The following is a 17,488-nucleotide window of genomic DNA, read 5'->3' on the forward strand; positions in this document are numbered from 1 at the left end:
CACCTCTGCTTTTTGTTCTGACTCCAGTACAGCATCTATAATCTGTGATGTTCCTTGCAGAAACTATTACGACTTCCACTGTATATATTGAAGTAATTTCACTATCATTTACTTGTATAAGATCCTTGCCTCGATGAAAATAGTTTTCAGAAGAAATCACAAGATTTCTTAGCACAGCTATGAAAAGTAATCATAGTTTCGATAGAATATGTCTAAGTAGTTTGAAAAGAAGAAGAAATAAAGGAGCTGGGATAGGCAGATGGTAATGTAAACCTGCCTTCCTCCTCTGTATGATCATGAGTGATGTTCGACCTCAACTTCATTTTCTCACTCTACCCACTCATCCCATGATAATCTTAGTTTATAAAAATCTATAAATCTTGGCATGTAAGGGCATCACAATGTCTCAGTGGTTAGCACTGCTGCCTTACAGCACCAGAGACCTGGAGTCAATTCCAGCATTGGGTGACTGTTTGCGTGGAGTTTGCATGTTCTCCCTGTGTCTGCATGAATTTTCTCCCACAGTCCTAAGGCGTGCAGATCAGGTGGACTGGCCATGCTAAATTGCCCCATAGTGTCTGGAAATATGTAGGTTAAGGAATGGGATAGGGTAGGGTTGTGGGTCTGAGTGGGATGTGCTTTGGAGGGCTGGTATGGATTCAATGGGTCAAATGGCCTGCTTCCACCTGTAGGGATTCTTTAATATCTTGAATGACTGAGCATTCCCAACTGTCTGAGGGAGGAAACTTCAAACTTTTGTGTGATGATATTTCTCCTCACCTCAGTATCCAATTTTTCCTTAAAAGAAGAAACAGTCTTTCAGTTTCTTCTGTGTCAAAGCCTCTAAAGAATTTTGCAGATTTCAATGGTATCACTTATCAGTCTCCTCCACACTAACAAATATAGGTTTATTCTACTTGACCTCTTCATAGGGCAGCCCTCTCGTGCTGGGAACCAAACTAGTGAACTTCTGTGGCACCTCGTCGAAGATATGTGTAATTTTCTTTAGGTATGGAAACCAAAGATGCACACTGTGCTACATGTGAGTTTTCAACAAACCTACATATAATGCAGGCATCCTTGCTCCTGAACTCAATCTCCTTGCAATAAAGCCTAACATGCTATTTACATCCCTGGCTGCCTGCAGTTCCTGCATTATTGGAACAGTCAACATATTTATTCAACCCAACTCACTGCTCAGCCTGTAGAAAGTAAGACTTCTTCATACCTTTCAAGGTAGGCATCCTATTTTGCGTATTTCTTTAACTTTCTGGCTGCCAACACTGACTCTGTGTTGAAACAGTAGAATTGGAACATGAGGAGGTCAACATTCTGAATTTGCAGACATGCCTTTTTTTAAAGCAGTTCTTTGATTTAAAGGCCCTATTAAATCTTATTTGGACAAATCAATGAGCAGGGATCAGTGGACAGACCCTGCCAGGAATGCAGCGACTGTTTTTTTATTCTTTGAGCCCAGCCTTCAATTCTGTGTGTGCAGCAGTTACAAGTCCAGACTGAAAAAAAAATCAATTTCTATTTCTGGCTTGGCTTCAACTGCTGCGCACATATGATCAAAGCAACAAATCCAATATGACATAGCAGAGTCATCCAGTTCCTGCAAGAGACTCCACTTTGCAGTCATCAATTGCAAGAACACTGTTGCAGTTTTGATGGAGTATCTCACAGAACTGGGCTGCAAGATGGCAAATAGTATCAGAAGCTTGGTTAATATGGGCTCTTCATGCTACCAAGAGCAACCAACCATCGCAGATAGCGTAGAAATAGTCAGACATTTCTTATATAAATTCTGAATGTCATGTATCACTTCATGCACCAATAAAGTGGACAGATGAAGAATTGCCAAACCTCAAGAGTATCATCATCATTGCTGGTCTCTCACAGATGAGGTTGACTCTTTTCTACTTTCAAAGTGAGCCTGTAGGTGGCAGTACAGGCTGATGTGGCTACTGCAGGCTCTGTTACACTTGGGGCAGAAGGTGGTCATGGGAAGGTGGGGCATTGATGTGGCATCCTGCTCCTTCCGCTGTTTTTGCCTGATTTCCGCTTTTTCCCGATGGCATGTCTCAAGGTACTCGACGCCTCCCCAGATGCTCCTCCTCCATTTTGGACGGTCTTGGGTCAGTGATTCCCAGGTGTCTGTGGGAATGCCACACTCCGCCAGTGAGGCCTTAAGTGTACCCCTGAAATGTTTCCTCGGTCACCTGCTGTTTCGGAGCTGAGAGTAGAGCAGCTGCTTTGGGGAGGGGGGCGGGTGTCTCATGTCAGTCACGCCCAGTCCATCACAGGTGGTCAGGGGTGGTCACTGCCTCGTCGTTGGGGATGTCGTCCTGATCGAAGACGTTGGTTTTGGTGCATCTGTCTTCCCAGCGGGTTCACAGGATCTTGTGCAGGCAGCATTGATGGTACTGTTCCAGTGCCTTGATGTATCTGCTGTGGACAGTCCATATCTCAGAGCTGTGTAGGAGGGTGGGAACCACCACAGATCTGTAAACCATGAGTAAGTATATCATAAGTAATAATACCTCAAGAGTAAGCAGTGCCATAAAGGACATTGAATAATTTTGCTGAAGAAGTGACCTTGTCATGGAGGCTGACCAATAGCCAGAACAAAGGGTGAATATTCATGATGTTAAAATCTAGAGGGTGGTGATGTCAAGACATATTAACTGGGACCCGAGACAAAAAGGACCTGTTGAAGTCCCACTGAACAATTTCTCTGTAATTAGTTAACAAATAGGTAATAAATGTTCAGTAGTCTGCATGATTATGGTTTTCAACCCTCATCTGTCAAAACCATCCTGAACTGATTGTGATATACAAACACTTCGTGTATGTCATGGCAGTTTACTATCAGTGACCCTCTGCAAAGCGAGTCTCTTCATACAAGCAAATGAATTCAGAACAGGAGTAAGCCACTCGTTTTCTCAAACCTGCTCCAGCATTCAATAAGATCACTGTTAATCTGATCACTCTATATTCCTAATAACTTCTCACCCCCTTGCTTACCAAAAATCTATGTACCTCTGCCTTAAAAATATTCAAAGGCTCAGTTTCCGCCACCTTCTAAACATAGAAACATAGAAGATAGGAGTAGGAGGAGGACCTTCGGCTCTTCAAGCCTGTTCCACCATTCATCACAATCATGGCTGATTGTCCAACTCAATAGCCTAATCCTGCTTCCTCCTCATAATCTTTTATCCCATTCATTCCAAGTGCTATATCTAGCCCCCTCTTGAATACATTCAATGTTTTGGCATCAACTACTTCCTGTGGTAATGAATTCCACAGGCTCACTACTTTTTGAGTGAAGAAATGGCCTCTCATCTCTGTCCTAAGTGGTCTATTCTGAATCCTCAGACTGTGGCCCCTGGTTCTGGACACATTGGCTGTTGGAAACATCCTCCCTGCATCTACACTGTCTAGTCCTGTTAGAATGTTATAAGTATCTATGAGATCCCCCTCATTCATCTGAATTCCAGCAAAAACAACCTAGCCTAGCCAATCTCTCCTCATACGTCAGTCCTGCCATCCCCTGAATCAGCCAGGTAAACCTTTGCTGTACTCTCTCGACAGCAAGGGCATCCTTCCTCAAAAGAGACCAAAACTGTACACAATATTTTAGGTGTGGCCTCACCAAGGCCCTGCATAACTGCAACAACACATTTCTGTGTCTGTACTCAAAACCTCTCGCAATGAAGGCCAGTATACCATTTATCAAGTTTACCACCTGCTGCCCCTGCATGCTCACCTTCAGCGACAGTTCCAAAGACTCACAAACTTCTGTGAGAAAAAAATATCTCCTCATCTCTGTCTTAAGTGCAACTGTTTATTCTGAAACAGTTACGCTGTAATTCTAGATGCTTCCACAAGAAGAAACATCCTCTCTATAAGCACACAGTCCAGATCCCTCAGGGTCCGACATGTTTCAATCAAATTGTCTCTTACTCCCAAACTCCAGTAGATGTAAACCTAGCCTGTCCAGTCTTTGCTCATAACACTACCTGTCCATTCCAGGTATTCGTCTCATAAGCCTTCTCTGAACTGCTTCTAACACATTTACATATATCCTGCTTAGGGAGGCCAATACTGCACACAAGAAATCAGATATGATATCAACAATGCCCTATATAACTGATGCATAACCTTCTCACTTTAGTATTCAATTCCTCTGCAATAAACAGCTCTATAACTTTCCTAATTACTTGCTGTACTTGCATATTCACCTTTTGCTATGCATATGCTAGGATATTCAGATCTTTCTGCAATCGCTCACCATATGCTTCTTTCTTATTCTTCCTGCTAAAATAAGTAATTTAAAGTTTTCCCACATTGTACTCAATTTGCCAGTTCCTTATCCACTGACTAAATCTATTTATCTCCCTTTTGTGCCATCTTTATGTCCGCGTCAAAAGAGAATTTCCTACCTACCTTTGTGTCATCAGCAAATTTGTCAATCATCTCTTTGGTTTCTTAATGTCAGAAGTCACACAATACCAGGTCATAATTCACCTGACGAAGGAGCAGCGCTCCGAAAGCTTCTGATTTCAAATAAACCTTTTGGAATAAAACCTGGTGTCGTGTGACTTCTGACCTTATCCACTCCAGTCCAACACCGGCACCTCCACATCATGGTTGCTTCATGAAAGTTATTTTTGCAAATTGTAAACAGAGAAGACCCCAACACTGAGCCCTGTGGCTCTTTTTATATTTTGCTAACCAGTGCTCAAAGCACATAGCAAAACAGAATAAAAATAGCCAGACAGTTCTCAATCAAAATGGTGAACTTTCAAATGAAGCTGGGAATGATTTTTGATTAAACCAATCCATCATATTGAGACAACAAGGTGCAGAGCTGGATGAACACAGCAGGCCAAGATTGATATGATATTGATATGAGATACGAAGAGAGGGAGCTGGTCTCTGTAGACATAGACCATACTATGGAACACATGTTGCTATTCACTGTGCAGTTTATTACTAAGTAGGCCCTGAATTCATGTACAGCATAATTCAAAGCTGAAACCTGCTGCATATTGGCCATTGTGTTAAGCATGTTGAATTCTAACCTTTTCAGAGAGGTCATCAGAACTCCCAATGCTCATTATCTCAAAGAAGTGATGCTGTCTTCAAATAAGAAATGCCAACTAGCTCTAATTGACCTCAATTAAACTGATTTAAGAGCTATGTGAAATGACAACATACGTACAATATCAGTGGAATAATCATCTAAACACCTTTGATAAGAGATATTTTACAGACAACACATTTACATTAACCTAATGCATTGATTATTCATGAAAACAACAAATAATTTGAATCCATCTCTGTAAAGCAAAGATTATTTTTATGCAAACAAGGTCAGAATAAAACAGAAAGGAAGGATTTTGGTGAAGAGTACAATCTGTCCCCAAACTTTTGAGAAGAGCATGCGCCATGGAAAATCGTGACTACAGGAATAATGACTGAATTACGGTTATTGTGCAGTTAAAGCAGCAGCTGACTCATCAGCAAGCAACAGTGTAGGCACCTAGATTGGTAATGGCTCAGGGCAACAATGCGTATTAGGTCCCATTGTGTAGCAGAACCTGGTCTCTGATCGACGTGTCGATGACTATCATTGGACAAGGTCATGGTTCTGAAAGGACCCTGAGCTGGTCGGTAGGCAATGGCCTCTTTGTGTTAAAAGATCTCATGCACAGGCATCTTCCACAGCCCTCAACACGAGAGTTGAGCCCTGGAACATCAGAACCAACATAGTCGGTACCAGCAGTGACAGAGCTGGACTGCTATCGTTGCCTTGGGAACTCTGGCACTACAATATTGACATGGCTGTAATGAGTGAGCCATGGTGGGAAGGAGAATGGCAGCTTAATAAACAAGACAGTGGATTCGCATTTTTTCCAGAAGGGTAAATCTGAAGAAGAATGGCCAAATCAGACAGCTCCTGAGGGACAAATGAAAGCCTCATGACACTTCAACTCACTCTAGCTTAGAAGCAGCGCATCACAGTCAAGAATTTGTATGTGCCAACCCTAGATTGAGGGATTGACTAAATACCTTTCTCACTACCACATTTGCCATGGGGGAAAGCAGAGAACTTCACCCCTTGATCCAGAAATATATTCTTACCTGCCAGATATAAATCATAGGAAAAACATTTTACACACATGATACCTCAGAAATCAGGTTAGTGGAGCAATGCACTTTTGTTTTCAAAGGTAGTCATTTTATTGCATCTTCAATCAAACTAGACAATCCCCTATGTTCTCTTCAGAAGATTGGCACTGTAAACATCTAAAATGACTTATGGCTAGACATATGCCATGGTGCAGGACCTTTGCAACATTTTTAATTCATGTTTGACAAATCTGCCATCAGTCACCTGAGTGTCGCTTGCTCAACAATGTATAGACAATTGGGCCTTTGAGATGATATCCAACAGTTTCAGAGCCAGAACTCTTACAACCAAGTAAACTTTAAACTTTTGCCCCTCTGAATTACTTATTAGTTGAGTTGGCAGTTTTGGTGGAAAGGATCTGTAACTCCACACATATAAGCAAGAACTCAGCAACTACATGGTATCAGGCTCCAAGTGAAAGCTCGCATCCAAGCGGGAAAAAGAGAAACGTTAGATTTGCAAAGTAATACGTACGACACAAAACATAATCCAAGAGCTATGGACAACAGGTGGAGAGGTTTGATATTTCCGCCTAACAATGCATTCTCTGTTGTTACAGTATGAATTCACTGTTCATGTTAAACAAAGCTGAAGGTCACATCAACTTCATAAACAGCTAGCTGCAATCATTCTCTTCAAAACAATATTGATTTATATTCATCGGTGACAGATTCAGAATGTATAATGAATTTAATTTGCTATTGTGCATCAGGGCACGATGTTAGCCAATAGGATTGAATGTGAGAAAAATTCTCTGAGAAAGATAAATTATTGTATTTCATTACTATCAAGAATTGTGGCCCAATGACTCGGGTCAAGAGGTAATCACTGAAGCTGAACATAGACCATCACAATAAAAGTGTTGCTGTTCCCTCTGGCATAATGCAAATATTGAAACTTCTGTCACTTAAACTGATTATGCTGATTCTGATAAATTCCATGGTCTCTTTGCTATGCGAGGTCAGATATCAGTGGAACCAATAACTGTGGAGTAGTTGTTTGTATTCTGTGAAAGATGTCAAAACTATCTTCCATTTTCTCCTGATGACCTCCCCGGCAGAACAGAAAAACATCCCACTGGAGATCATTAAGAATGAGGATAATTGTGAATACATAGATCATAACTTTCCTCCTTTCGCTGATATGAAATATTATTGAGATGTTTGAGCTGAGGGAAGTAGGAAGATGCAAAGACATGAAGGAGAGAAAGTGGAGAGGGGATATGAGAGAAAAGCCAGTGTGTATGTGAGAGGAGAAGAGAGAAACAAGCGAGAAGAATATAGAGATTGACAGTTGCATTCGCCAGGCCATGAGGGAGCTCAGTCTATTCAAACTTAATTAATTCAGAGGAAAGTACTGGTACATCCCAAGGAGGAACACTAGCTACCAATGGGTAGGGATAAGGCAGAACATCTTAAAGTCTCAGTGAAGTGAATACCTATATCCACAGATCTCCTGGGCAGCACAATGGCTCAGTGGTTAGCACTGCTGCCTCAGAGCGCCAGAGACCCAAGTTTGATTCCACCCTCAGGTGACTGTCTGTGTGGAGTTTGCATGTTCTCCCTGTGTCTGTTGTTCTGAATTACAAACCAGCTACCCAAACAACTAAACTAACTCACTCCTGGTAGGCAATAGGAGAGGACTGACCACTAATAAATTGTAAAGTAAAGACTTTTATCTTAACAAGATTGTAGTTTTTTATTGATAGCAATTTGGCACATGTTACACTTAGGCCAGAAGGCCTGGGTTCGAGTCTCACCTGCTCCATGGGTGTGTCACACTTATCTGAACACAATGACTAAAAATATCTATATTTGTTCATTGTTACCAGGGTAATGGGGAATCATAGTTCCCTACAGTGCAAAAAGAGACCATTCAGCCCAAAGAACATTCTATCTAGATCCAGGCCTCCATCCTATACAGGTAATCTCACATTTCCCATAGCTCACCCACCTAGTCTACACATTCCTGGACAATTTACCATGGCCAATCCACCAAATCTGCATATCTTTGGGCTGTGGGAAGAAACCTATGCAGACATGGGGAGAATGTGCAAGCTCCACAGAGATAGTCACCCTAGGCTGGAATTGAAACCAGGTCCTTGGTACTGTGAGGCAAAAGTGCTAACCACTGAGCTACCGCATCTCCCAAGGAATCATTTCATTGAGAGTGATTAGCTGGAGCCTAAAGCAATCTCCAATGTTAACCTTCTCAGACCATTACCTTGTACAACATCTCCCCCCAGCTTCTTTCTCATTATGAACTTTTGTATATTTGTTCAAATGGTTACATTTACCCATCTACCCACAATTCTCAAACTATATCGCAGATAGTTTGAAGATTTCAGAATTTTTGTAGGACCCTCTGTTTTTGGACTTGGATGATTGCAGGTCTTTGACCTGAGGACTGTTGATCTCACTTCTGTTCTTGAGCCGACCTGACTATAAAGTCTTCCACAGTGCAGGGCCTTTCATAAGTGAGATGGGCTCCACTGAGGATGGTGTTCGTGCTAAACCAGGTAGTTTGTCTATTATCTTGTCTGAAGGAGCTTTGATCTCCTGAATTTGTTTTGCAGAGGAACATTTCCTTGCTCAAACAGGTAATGGCCCTAAATCATCAAGTAGGAGGAAATCTTTCCCCTCTCAACTTAAAACCATGACATCTAGTTTTGGACTTCCCCACTCTTAGGAAAAATACCTTGACTATTCACCTTTTTCATTCCCCTCATGTTTTAATAAACCTCTATAAAGTCATGTTCAGTTTCTGATGCTCAAGGGGAAAAAAATCCCAAATATTCAGCTTCTCCCTATAACTCAACTCTAGTCACATCCATAAACACTTGGTCTCTCCAACATTAACACTCAGTAGCAACAGTGTATACCTTCTACAAGATGCACTGCAGAAACTCACCAAGGTTCCTTAGACCATACCTTCCAAACACATGATCACTAACAACTAGAAGAACCAGGGCAGTAGATCCATGTGAACACCACCGCTTTCAAGTACCCCTGCAAGCTACTAATCATCCTTTTACAAAGTTGTGTATAGTGTGGTCTCTTTAAGAGATGGAGTATTTTTCTAAGCTTAGAAACTTATACAGAAAATGGGTCTGTAAACAGCTGCAGATTACAGACATTTCTAAAAATTGAAACATGTATCAATTGGCCGAGTGATTGGAAACCTTGTGTTTTGATCTTTTGGCAATGACCTGGAATCAGCCAATTTAATTTAAACCAAGCACTTAGCAATTAAAAGCCAACTGAATTTAAATCTGATGGTTTTGACAAGCTCGGACCAATGCTATTGTAAGAAAATTGATATGTCATCCAAGGTATATAAGGAGAGGGATTTTGAAAATCGGTGTGAGAGCGAACTGCCATCTGAAAAATAAACATCAGGCTCTCAAGAAATTGCTAAACTCTCTAAGAAAGCATTATCTTATCCATAAAAGGTACCACCACAGCACCTCTAGCTGCCCTCACAGAGAAAACATCCCTAACAGTAGGATCAGCAGAGGAAAGGTGTTTATGACAAGAGAATAGCAGAAGAAAGGCATTCATGACTGGAGAGACACAGGAGAAGGCAAAGCATTCCAGGAGAAACATTCTGTGTGGACTTTGAGAGAATAAATTTTATTTTTTTTTATTATTTGGGTTATAAAAGTGGGACTTGTGTTTATTGGAATAGCATACCAGTAGAATTTTGTTCATTGGGGAATAGTTAGGAGTTAGGGGGGAATTGTTAAGTTTGTTAACAGTCCTGTTAATTTGCTCACTGTAAGGTTAAATAAATTAATTGTTATGTGTAACTTATTAAAGTGAATATCAAGGATTTTCTTTCATTTAACCTCCCCTTCTCTGTAACAGTTTAACAGATTAGGTGAAGTGAGGTGAGCTTCTCTGGGTGTTTTGGGTTTAATTATTAGAAGGGGACCTCTACTCCTGCTGTAACAGATTGAGGGCTTGAGATACAATTTTAAGTACCAGAGGGATTCAACCTCCTCTTCCCAACAATCCTGACGTGGGAATTTATCCTTTGGTATCACAGGTCAAATTCCTGGAACTCTTTCTCTAACAGCATTTTCAATCTACTTACACAGAATGGACTGCAGTGGTTTAAGAAGGCAGCTCACTATCACCTTCTTAAGTGCAAATGGGGATCAGCAAAAAAATTCTGGCTCAGCTAGTGACGCCCACATCCCACAAATTAATATAAAGCAAACTTTACATAACTTGTTTTTTTTTATGTGAGTTCTGAAGAAGGGTCACTGAACCAAAAACATTAACTCTGATTACTCTCCACAGACCCTGCCAGACCTGCTGACCTTCTCCAGCAATTTTTGTTTTTGTTGTTGCTGGTTTTCTTGACCTGTTTGCTGCTTCTCAGAACTGGTTGAGCATTTTCTGACTTCTCATAGATGTTGAGGACAAGATATACAAGCAGGCCCCAAAGTAATAAGTGCTAATTGAATGTCATGTGTACATTTCCAACTATAATAATCTCTTTGTGTTGCAGAGATGCTTGTGGTTTACATTTAATCCTGAGAATTATGCCATTTGAACATAAAGTTTCTCAGCCATGGTATTCCATCTATTAAGACACTTGCCCCTGTACCAAGCTTAAACTTAATGATAGGTTTATAAACATAACAAGATTATGTCAGTTGAATCATCTAATTCCCCTTGGGATATATTGGGTATCTTATTCTTTTAGTGCTGCTGGTTCTATTGCATTTGTATCTTTGTCTGAATAGGTGTTAGACTTTTTGCCCCTAGAATCATTATATTGTGGAAGAAGGCCATTTGAGTCCACATTGACCCTTCCAAGACCATCCGCCCCCAGAGGGTGGGGGAGGCAATCGCCAAATGGTATTATCGCTGGACGGTTGATCCAGAGACCCAGGTAACGTTCTGGGGAGCTGAGTTCGAATCCCATCACAGCAGATGGTGGAATTTGAATTCAATAAATATCTGGAATTAAGAATCTAATGATGACCCTGATTCCATTGTAGATTGTTGGGAAAACCCATCTGGTTCACTAATGTTCTTTTGGGAAGGAATCCTTACCTAGTCTGGCCTACATGTGACTCCAGACCCACAGCAATGTGGTTGACTCTTAACTGCCCTCTGGGGAATTAAGAATGGGCAATAAATGCTGCCTCGCTGGCGACACCCCCATCCCGTGAATGAATTAATTTAAAAAAAACAACTCCCTACCCTACCCCTGCATTTCCCCTAACCTGTATATCCCTGGATATTATGGACAATTTAGCATGGCCAATCCACTTAATCTGTACATCTTTCGACTGTGGGAGAAAACTGGAGCACCTGAAGGAAACCTTTGCAGACATAGGAACAACATGCAAACTCCACACAGTCACCTGAGGCTGGAATTGAGCCCAGGTCACTGGTGCTGTGGGGAAGCAGTGCTTACCACTGAGACACCATGTCACCCTAAAATCGGGAGGCCTTTTGTTCCTGATTGGTTAGCCTACATCTGTACATCCTTTGAAAATAACCTGTAGTTTTACAAATATAACATAGCTAGACACTGCTTGTGCTTGTAAGAATCTCTTGTTCCATAGTACTGACACTGACCCCTTGTTTTTTTTTCTCTGTTTGGCCTGCTCTTTATGCTGGGCTTCCTACATGTGCCTTTACAGTCTTTTGACCTGATAAAATAGATGAATTTTGTTAGTCTCCTGTAGTAAGGGCATCCTTCTGCTCTCGGGGTTTGTCTATGATTCTTCGTTTTCTGTTTCCAGGCCAATTTAAGTAGCTTTCTTCAAAGTCAGATCTTCTTGTGACTAAATTGGCAAACTCTCTTCATTAATTCTAACAATAGTTCTGTCTCTTATGAATTCTGATTTCAAAGCTCCATTGTCACAGCTTTCCTCTCAGCTTCAGAGATGATAAATGAAATGATTTACTGATTCCCCAGTTGATACTGAAATCTTCTGTTAAATTTTGCTGTTTCAAGAATTCTGTTTTCACTCATATTAAAGTAATTGCCAAAATCTTAAAGACATTCTTCAAAAGTATCTGCACCTTCTTTTATATGTTTTTTTCAATTTGTGACATCATCCACTGTAGGTCCTGCTGAATGGAATATTGTATTTATTTGTTCATCTTTTTATTTAGAATTTAAGTTAGATGAATTCTGTATCTTGAGAATTATTTTCTGCAAGATGTCCAATTCCATATTCTATTTGGACCATCTCTGATATTAAATCTCTATAATTGTATTATTTCTCCTCTCATCTATTCCTAATGTGACTATTTATTCTTGTAAAGCTTATAAAATCTAAAGTAACTTAATGCTTCTGTATTATCTTTCCCTTGACAACTTCTGTAAGCGGCAATGCTGTTTAATTTTCATTGCCTTGAAATTTTTAACTGGAGCAATATAAGAATGCCATGCTTTAAAGTGTTTAATTCAGTTAAACTGTAATTCTATATAACTAAAGCTCTTACTCAGTATTTTCCTGTGGGTATTTTTTTGTGGTCAAGATGGATGTTTTCTGCCTTCTGCAAGCAAAGTGGATGAATTCCCACCTTTCATTGCCTAATAAGCAATGTTTGTTCTTTTTTTTCACAATTTCCATGAGTAAAGCCTGCATCTGCAGCTTTAATAAAGCCTTCCCGCTAGAACTACTATTTAAATTATAGTTTCTTCGCTCTTATCGCAGTCTCAGAAATTTTCAAATTATCTTCCATTATATTCTGTCTACATTAACTTTTATCTTAAATATTTTATTGACTTGATTATGCTTTGTGATGTTCCCAGTATAAATTACTTCCATGCCCTTGATTTCCTTACTGTAGCTGTAGTTCATGGTGTCCATTTCTAATGGCTGAATGAGAGAATTATTCACATAAAGAGAGGGACAAAATAATTATTTTAATGTATTCTTTCATGGGATACGGATGTTGTTGGTAAGGCATACATTTGGTAACCATCCTTAATTGCCCTTGAAGTGGCTTACTATGCTATTACAGAGGACAGCTAAAAGCTGTGGATCTGGAGTTACAAATAGTTCATATCAGAAAAGAATGAGTGATTTCCTTCCCAAAAGGATGTTAGTGAACTGGTTGTGTTTTTTTTTGCAACAAGCATTGGTCAGCTTATGATCACCATTACTGAGACTAGCATTCTGTTCCAGATAATTATAATTGAATTTTAATACCATCAGCAGTTGTAATGATATTTGAACCAATGTCCGCAGAATATAAGCCTGGACTTCTCGACAACTAGTTTAATTTCACCACTATTAGATCATCATCTCCCCTACAATTCTGAGAAATGTACTGAACATAGACTTATGGACGGAGCAATGAAAAGGCTTGGAAAGTGTGAGAGAGAAAGACAAAAAAAGTGCATACGTGATAATGCATGATCATTGGATAGAAAGATAGGATATTTTACTATATTAGAAGCTGCCGTATAAATACAAGATCCTATTATTGGATCACCACCAGGAGCTTGACAACATTGTACAGTTAAACAGTTTTTATTGCAATAAAGAGAATACGATCCTGACAAGACCATAACACAAGTGGTTTTATTGAAATACTGAGGAATTTCATTAAGTGACCATAACACAAGTGGTTCTATGCTCACTTAATGGTATTCCTCAGCATTTCAATTCACCAATGTACTTTCTATTAAATACCCCTAGTTAAGAAATTTGATGTATATACTTTTATTCAAAATGTTTGCTTCTCCCAACAGAAAGCCGACCTTGCCGTTGCTCCATTGACTATCACCTACGCTCGTGAGAAGGTCATTGATTTTTCTAAACCCTTCATGACATTGGGGATCAGTATTTTGTACCGAAAATCAAATGGAACAAACGCTGGTGTCTTCTCCTTCCTGAATCCTCTCTCTCCAGATATCTGGATGTACATCTTATTGGCATACCTCGGTGTGAGTTGTGTGCTATTTGTGATAGCCAGGTAAGGTATTGATAATATTAGCCTCATGCCATTGTGACTGTTCAATCCACACTTTGCAATTTTCTGAAAGTAAATCACCTAACAAAATTTATATAATCTGTATAAAGACATAACTCATTACTTATTTGAAAATTGTTACACCTTAGTTTTATCATAAAACAGAGAATTAACAGAGAAAAATATGATTAGTAGTCCCAATTTTATACTTTGGGTGACAAATGACAAACATTGGTTATAGTACCTCGTTCAATTGATTTCTGATTGCATTGAGAGTCAGGCAATTCCTGTTGTTCAATTTCAGGAGACATTGGAGCATTTGATCACTAACGATGTAATTTCATGGAACTACATAGAATTTACAGTCCAAATGCAAATTATCTGGCCCAATAAATTTATTCTGGCACTTATAGTCATTCTAACCTAATTCGTTTATATTGAATTGAGGAGTACTTTTCAATGGACTAGTTGTTTTGTACTTGATCGAATCCAAACAATCCATCTGGAATTAGCATAATTAGTCAACTCTCTTCAAAGGTAACTAATTGGCCTCAACTATGTGACTATTATATGCATTCGATGTGCCTTGCAACCTGAGGGTCTTGAAGCACAGTGGTCATATCCTTACTCTGGAGCCAGGAGGCTTTGATTCACTATGTGTAATACATTGTTGATTTGACAAGATCAAATCCTTGTAATCCCAATCTCCCCATATACAACCCATTCCTTGGATCACTGTGGTCTCACTGATTGGATGTAAATAATAGTTGATGGACACTGATTAAGCAAACTGGGAATATCAGGGTTTGTTTGTTTGTGAAAGAAATAGTTACATTCAATTCTCAGCAATGCCAAGGGTATTAAGTTTCCATTATCTGTATTAGGGACTGACTTTCTGTATTCCCATGATGGTCTTCAAAATGTCAAGCTGGCATGTGAGGTTGGCTACATAGATGCCCAAGTAATAAGAACACTGAAGATTGAATCAATGTACCGATGAAACTGATGTTCAAATCTGTAATATTTTGGCTTTCTCTCTCAGGGAATATAGCCAAAATATTACTTACTTTCCCCCTTTGTGTTTGACAGCAGTGTTCACTGTGTCTTTTTTTTTGCAGTAAACTAGATTACTCAGAAGCCTATGATATTTGTGGATTCTAATACACCAATATTTGATTCAGTCAATGAAACTGGCTAGCAATATAGTGCATCGTAATTTAGGCCAGGTATTTCTCAATTAATTTATCAGCTGTCTAAGTGGGTGATCAGGAAGTGGATGCTCAGATTGTTGACAAGTGAAATAATCATCAACAATTTGTAGGGACTATCAGATTCTTCAGAAATGAGTTTTAAATTGCACGTAGTTGCATGCACTCCAACTTTAGTAGTTTTTTTCTCTCTAAATGTAGGTCAGAGAATGTGATCTTTCTCAATAATTCTGTTTTATTTTTGTCAGCGAAATCCACATAAATCATATAACCTACATTCAATCTGGCCAATCCACAATGATGTCATAGTCATAGAGTCATAAAACACAGAAACAGACCCTCAGTCCAACCAGTCCATGCTGACCATAATCCCAAACTAAACTAGCCCCACCTGCCTGCATATCCCTCCAAATATTTCTCATTCACAGCCAGTAAAATCCCCAGTGTTCATCCTGTTCCTGTAAATCTTTACTGCTCTTTCCATCTATCTAACCTTTTCATAAACATTGACAAGGTCTCTACTTCAATCACAGTCTGGTCATGCAGTTTGCATCCTCTCAACCAGCTGCAGTAAAAAAAATGGTTCTCTATCCTAAATATTTCATATTTAATCTTATATTTTTGTCACCTTGTTCTAGACCAGGCAGTCATTCTGTTTCAAGGTGTAGAGCTAGATGAACACAGCAGGCCAAGCAGCATCAGAGGAGCAGGAAGGCTGACGTTTCGGGCCCAGATCCTTCTTCAGAAATGGGGGAGGGGAAGGGGGTTCTGAAATAAATAGGGAGAGAGGGGGAGGCGGATAGAAGATGGATAGAGGAGAAGATAGGTGGAGAGGAAACAGACAGGTCAAAGAGGCGGGGATGGAGCCAGTAAAGTGAGTGTAGGTGGGGAGGTAGGGATGAGATAGGTCAGTCCAGGGAGGACGGACAAGTCAAGGGGGCGGGATGAGGTTAGTAGGTAGGAAATGGGGATGGGGCTTGAGGTGGGAGGAGGGGATAGGTGGGAGGAAGGACAGGTTAGGGAGGCGGGGACGAGCTGGGCTGGTTTTGGGATGCAGTAGGGGGAGGGGAGATTATGCCTCATTATGAAATTACGACAAGCATCAAGAACCCCCAAAGGGCAAGTGTAGCTGCCCACTCAGCTGGTTTTTACTGAATGGACAGGGGTTTAAAAACAATCCTTTGGGTTTATCCTTTGCTCTCCTCTTCTTAACACATTAATTCATGTTGCTGTAAAGGTTCGTGGCTATTAACTGCCTTCTGCATCTCACCAAGTGGTTCTTCTTTATATATGAACCCAGTCAGTGTACGTTCGAGATGGGATGTGAAGGGTAAAGGGATTAGGTGAGGTCCCCAGTCGATTCTGAGCATTATCCTGTCCACAACTAACATCAACACAGACATATACTTTGCAACAGATTGATTATCAAATGTTGAAAGCTCTTTTTTTTGCACTGTTTCCTGTTGTATACGGTTCTGAAAGGGATAATACTGAAGTGTGTCAAAGGCACCATCTACTTTTAAGAGGTCATACAAACTTGTGGGCAGAACAGCTAAGGACTACAAAGAGCTGAGACTCAACATCTGATTTTTCTCAAAATCCATGCAACAATGTCGAATATATGAATGTAACCCATAACAAGTTGTTAACATGCACTCAAAATATCTTGTTAACTCTTCCAATTAGGCCTGTTATGATCCAGACCAAACACTCAAAATTTATTAAGAAGATAGCCTAGCCATAACTTTTTCATATTTTAAAGGCAAGTTCCAGGTGTGATGCACTGGATGCAAATCAATTGGTCAAACTACCAAATTTGAAGCAAAACACCACTTTATACATACACTATAATTAAAATACAACAAAAGAAAGAAGAAATTGAAATAACAACTCCATTGGAAAGCTTAACAGAATAAAAGATTAATAAACTGCTGAACAGTAACTGTTCCAATTTAGTAACATCCCAAAAACACACCCTTGGCAATAGCAAATTCAGTAAAATAGATTGTCTCACGTACAATTCTAATAGCAGGAAAATAACCCCCAGCTTTTGTCTATAACAGAGAGAGGAAAAACAGCTTCCACATCCAACTTCAATACCCTAGCAACAACTGGTACTGCAAAACTAA

At 39.9% G+C, this 17,488-nt stretch overlaps 1 protein-coding gene across 1 annotated transcript in view; it reads left to right on the plus strand.

Annotated features, from left to right (window-relative positions):
• Nucleotides 1-17,488, plus strand: part of grik3 (glutamate ionotropic receptor kainate type subunit 3) — a 437,968-nt gene that overhangs the window by 285,342 nt on the left and 135,138 nt on the right. The window contains exon 11 of the mRNA XM_048613095.1: nucleotides 13,931-14,154. Coding sequence (XP_048469052.1) covers nucleotides 13,931-14,154 — 224 coding nt within the window. The remainder of the gene's footprint in view (nucleotides 1-13,930; nucleotides 14,155-17,488) is intronic.

This window comes from Rhincodon typus, chromosome 27, assembly GCF_021869965.1.
Source record: "Rhincodon typus isolate 14 chromosome 27, sRhiTyp1.1, whole genome shotgun sequence".
Taxonomy (NCBI): domain Eukaryota; kingdom Metazoa; phylum Chordata; class Chondrichthyes; order Orectolobiformes; family Rhincodontidae; genus Rhincodon; species Rhincodon typus.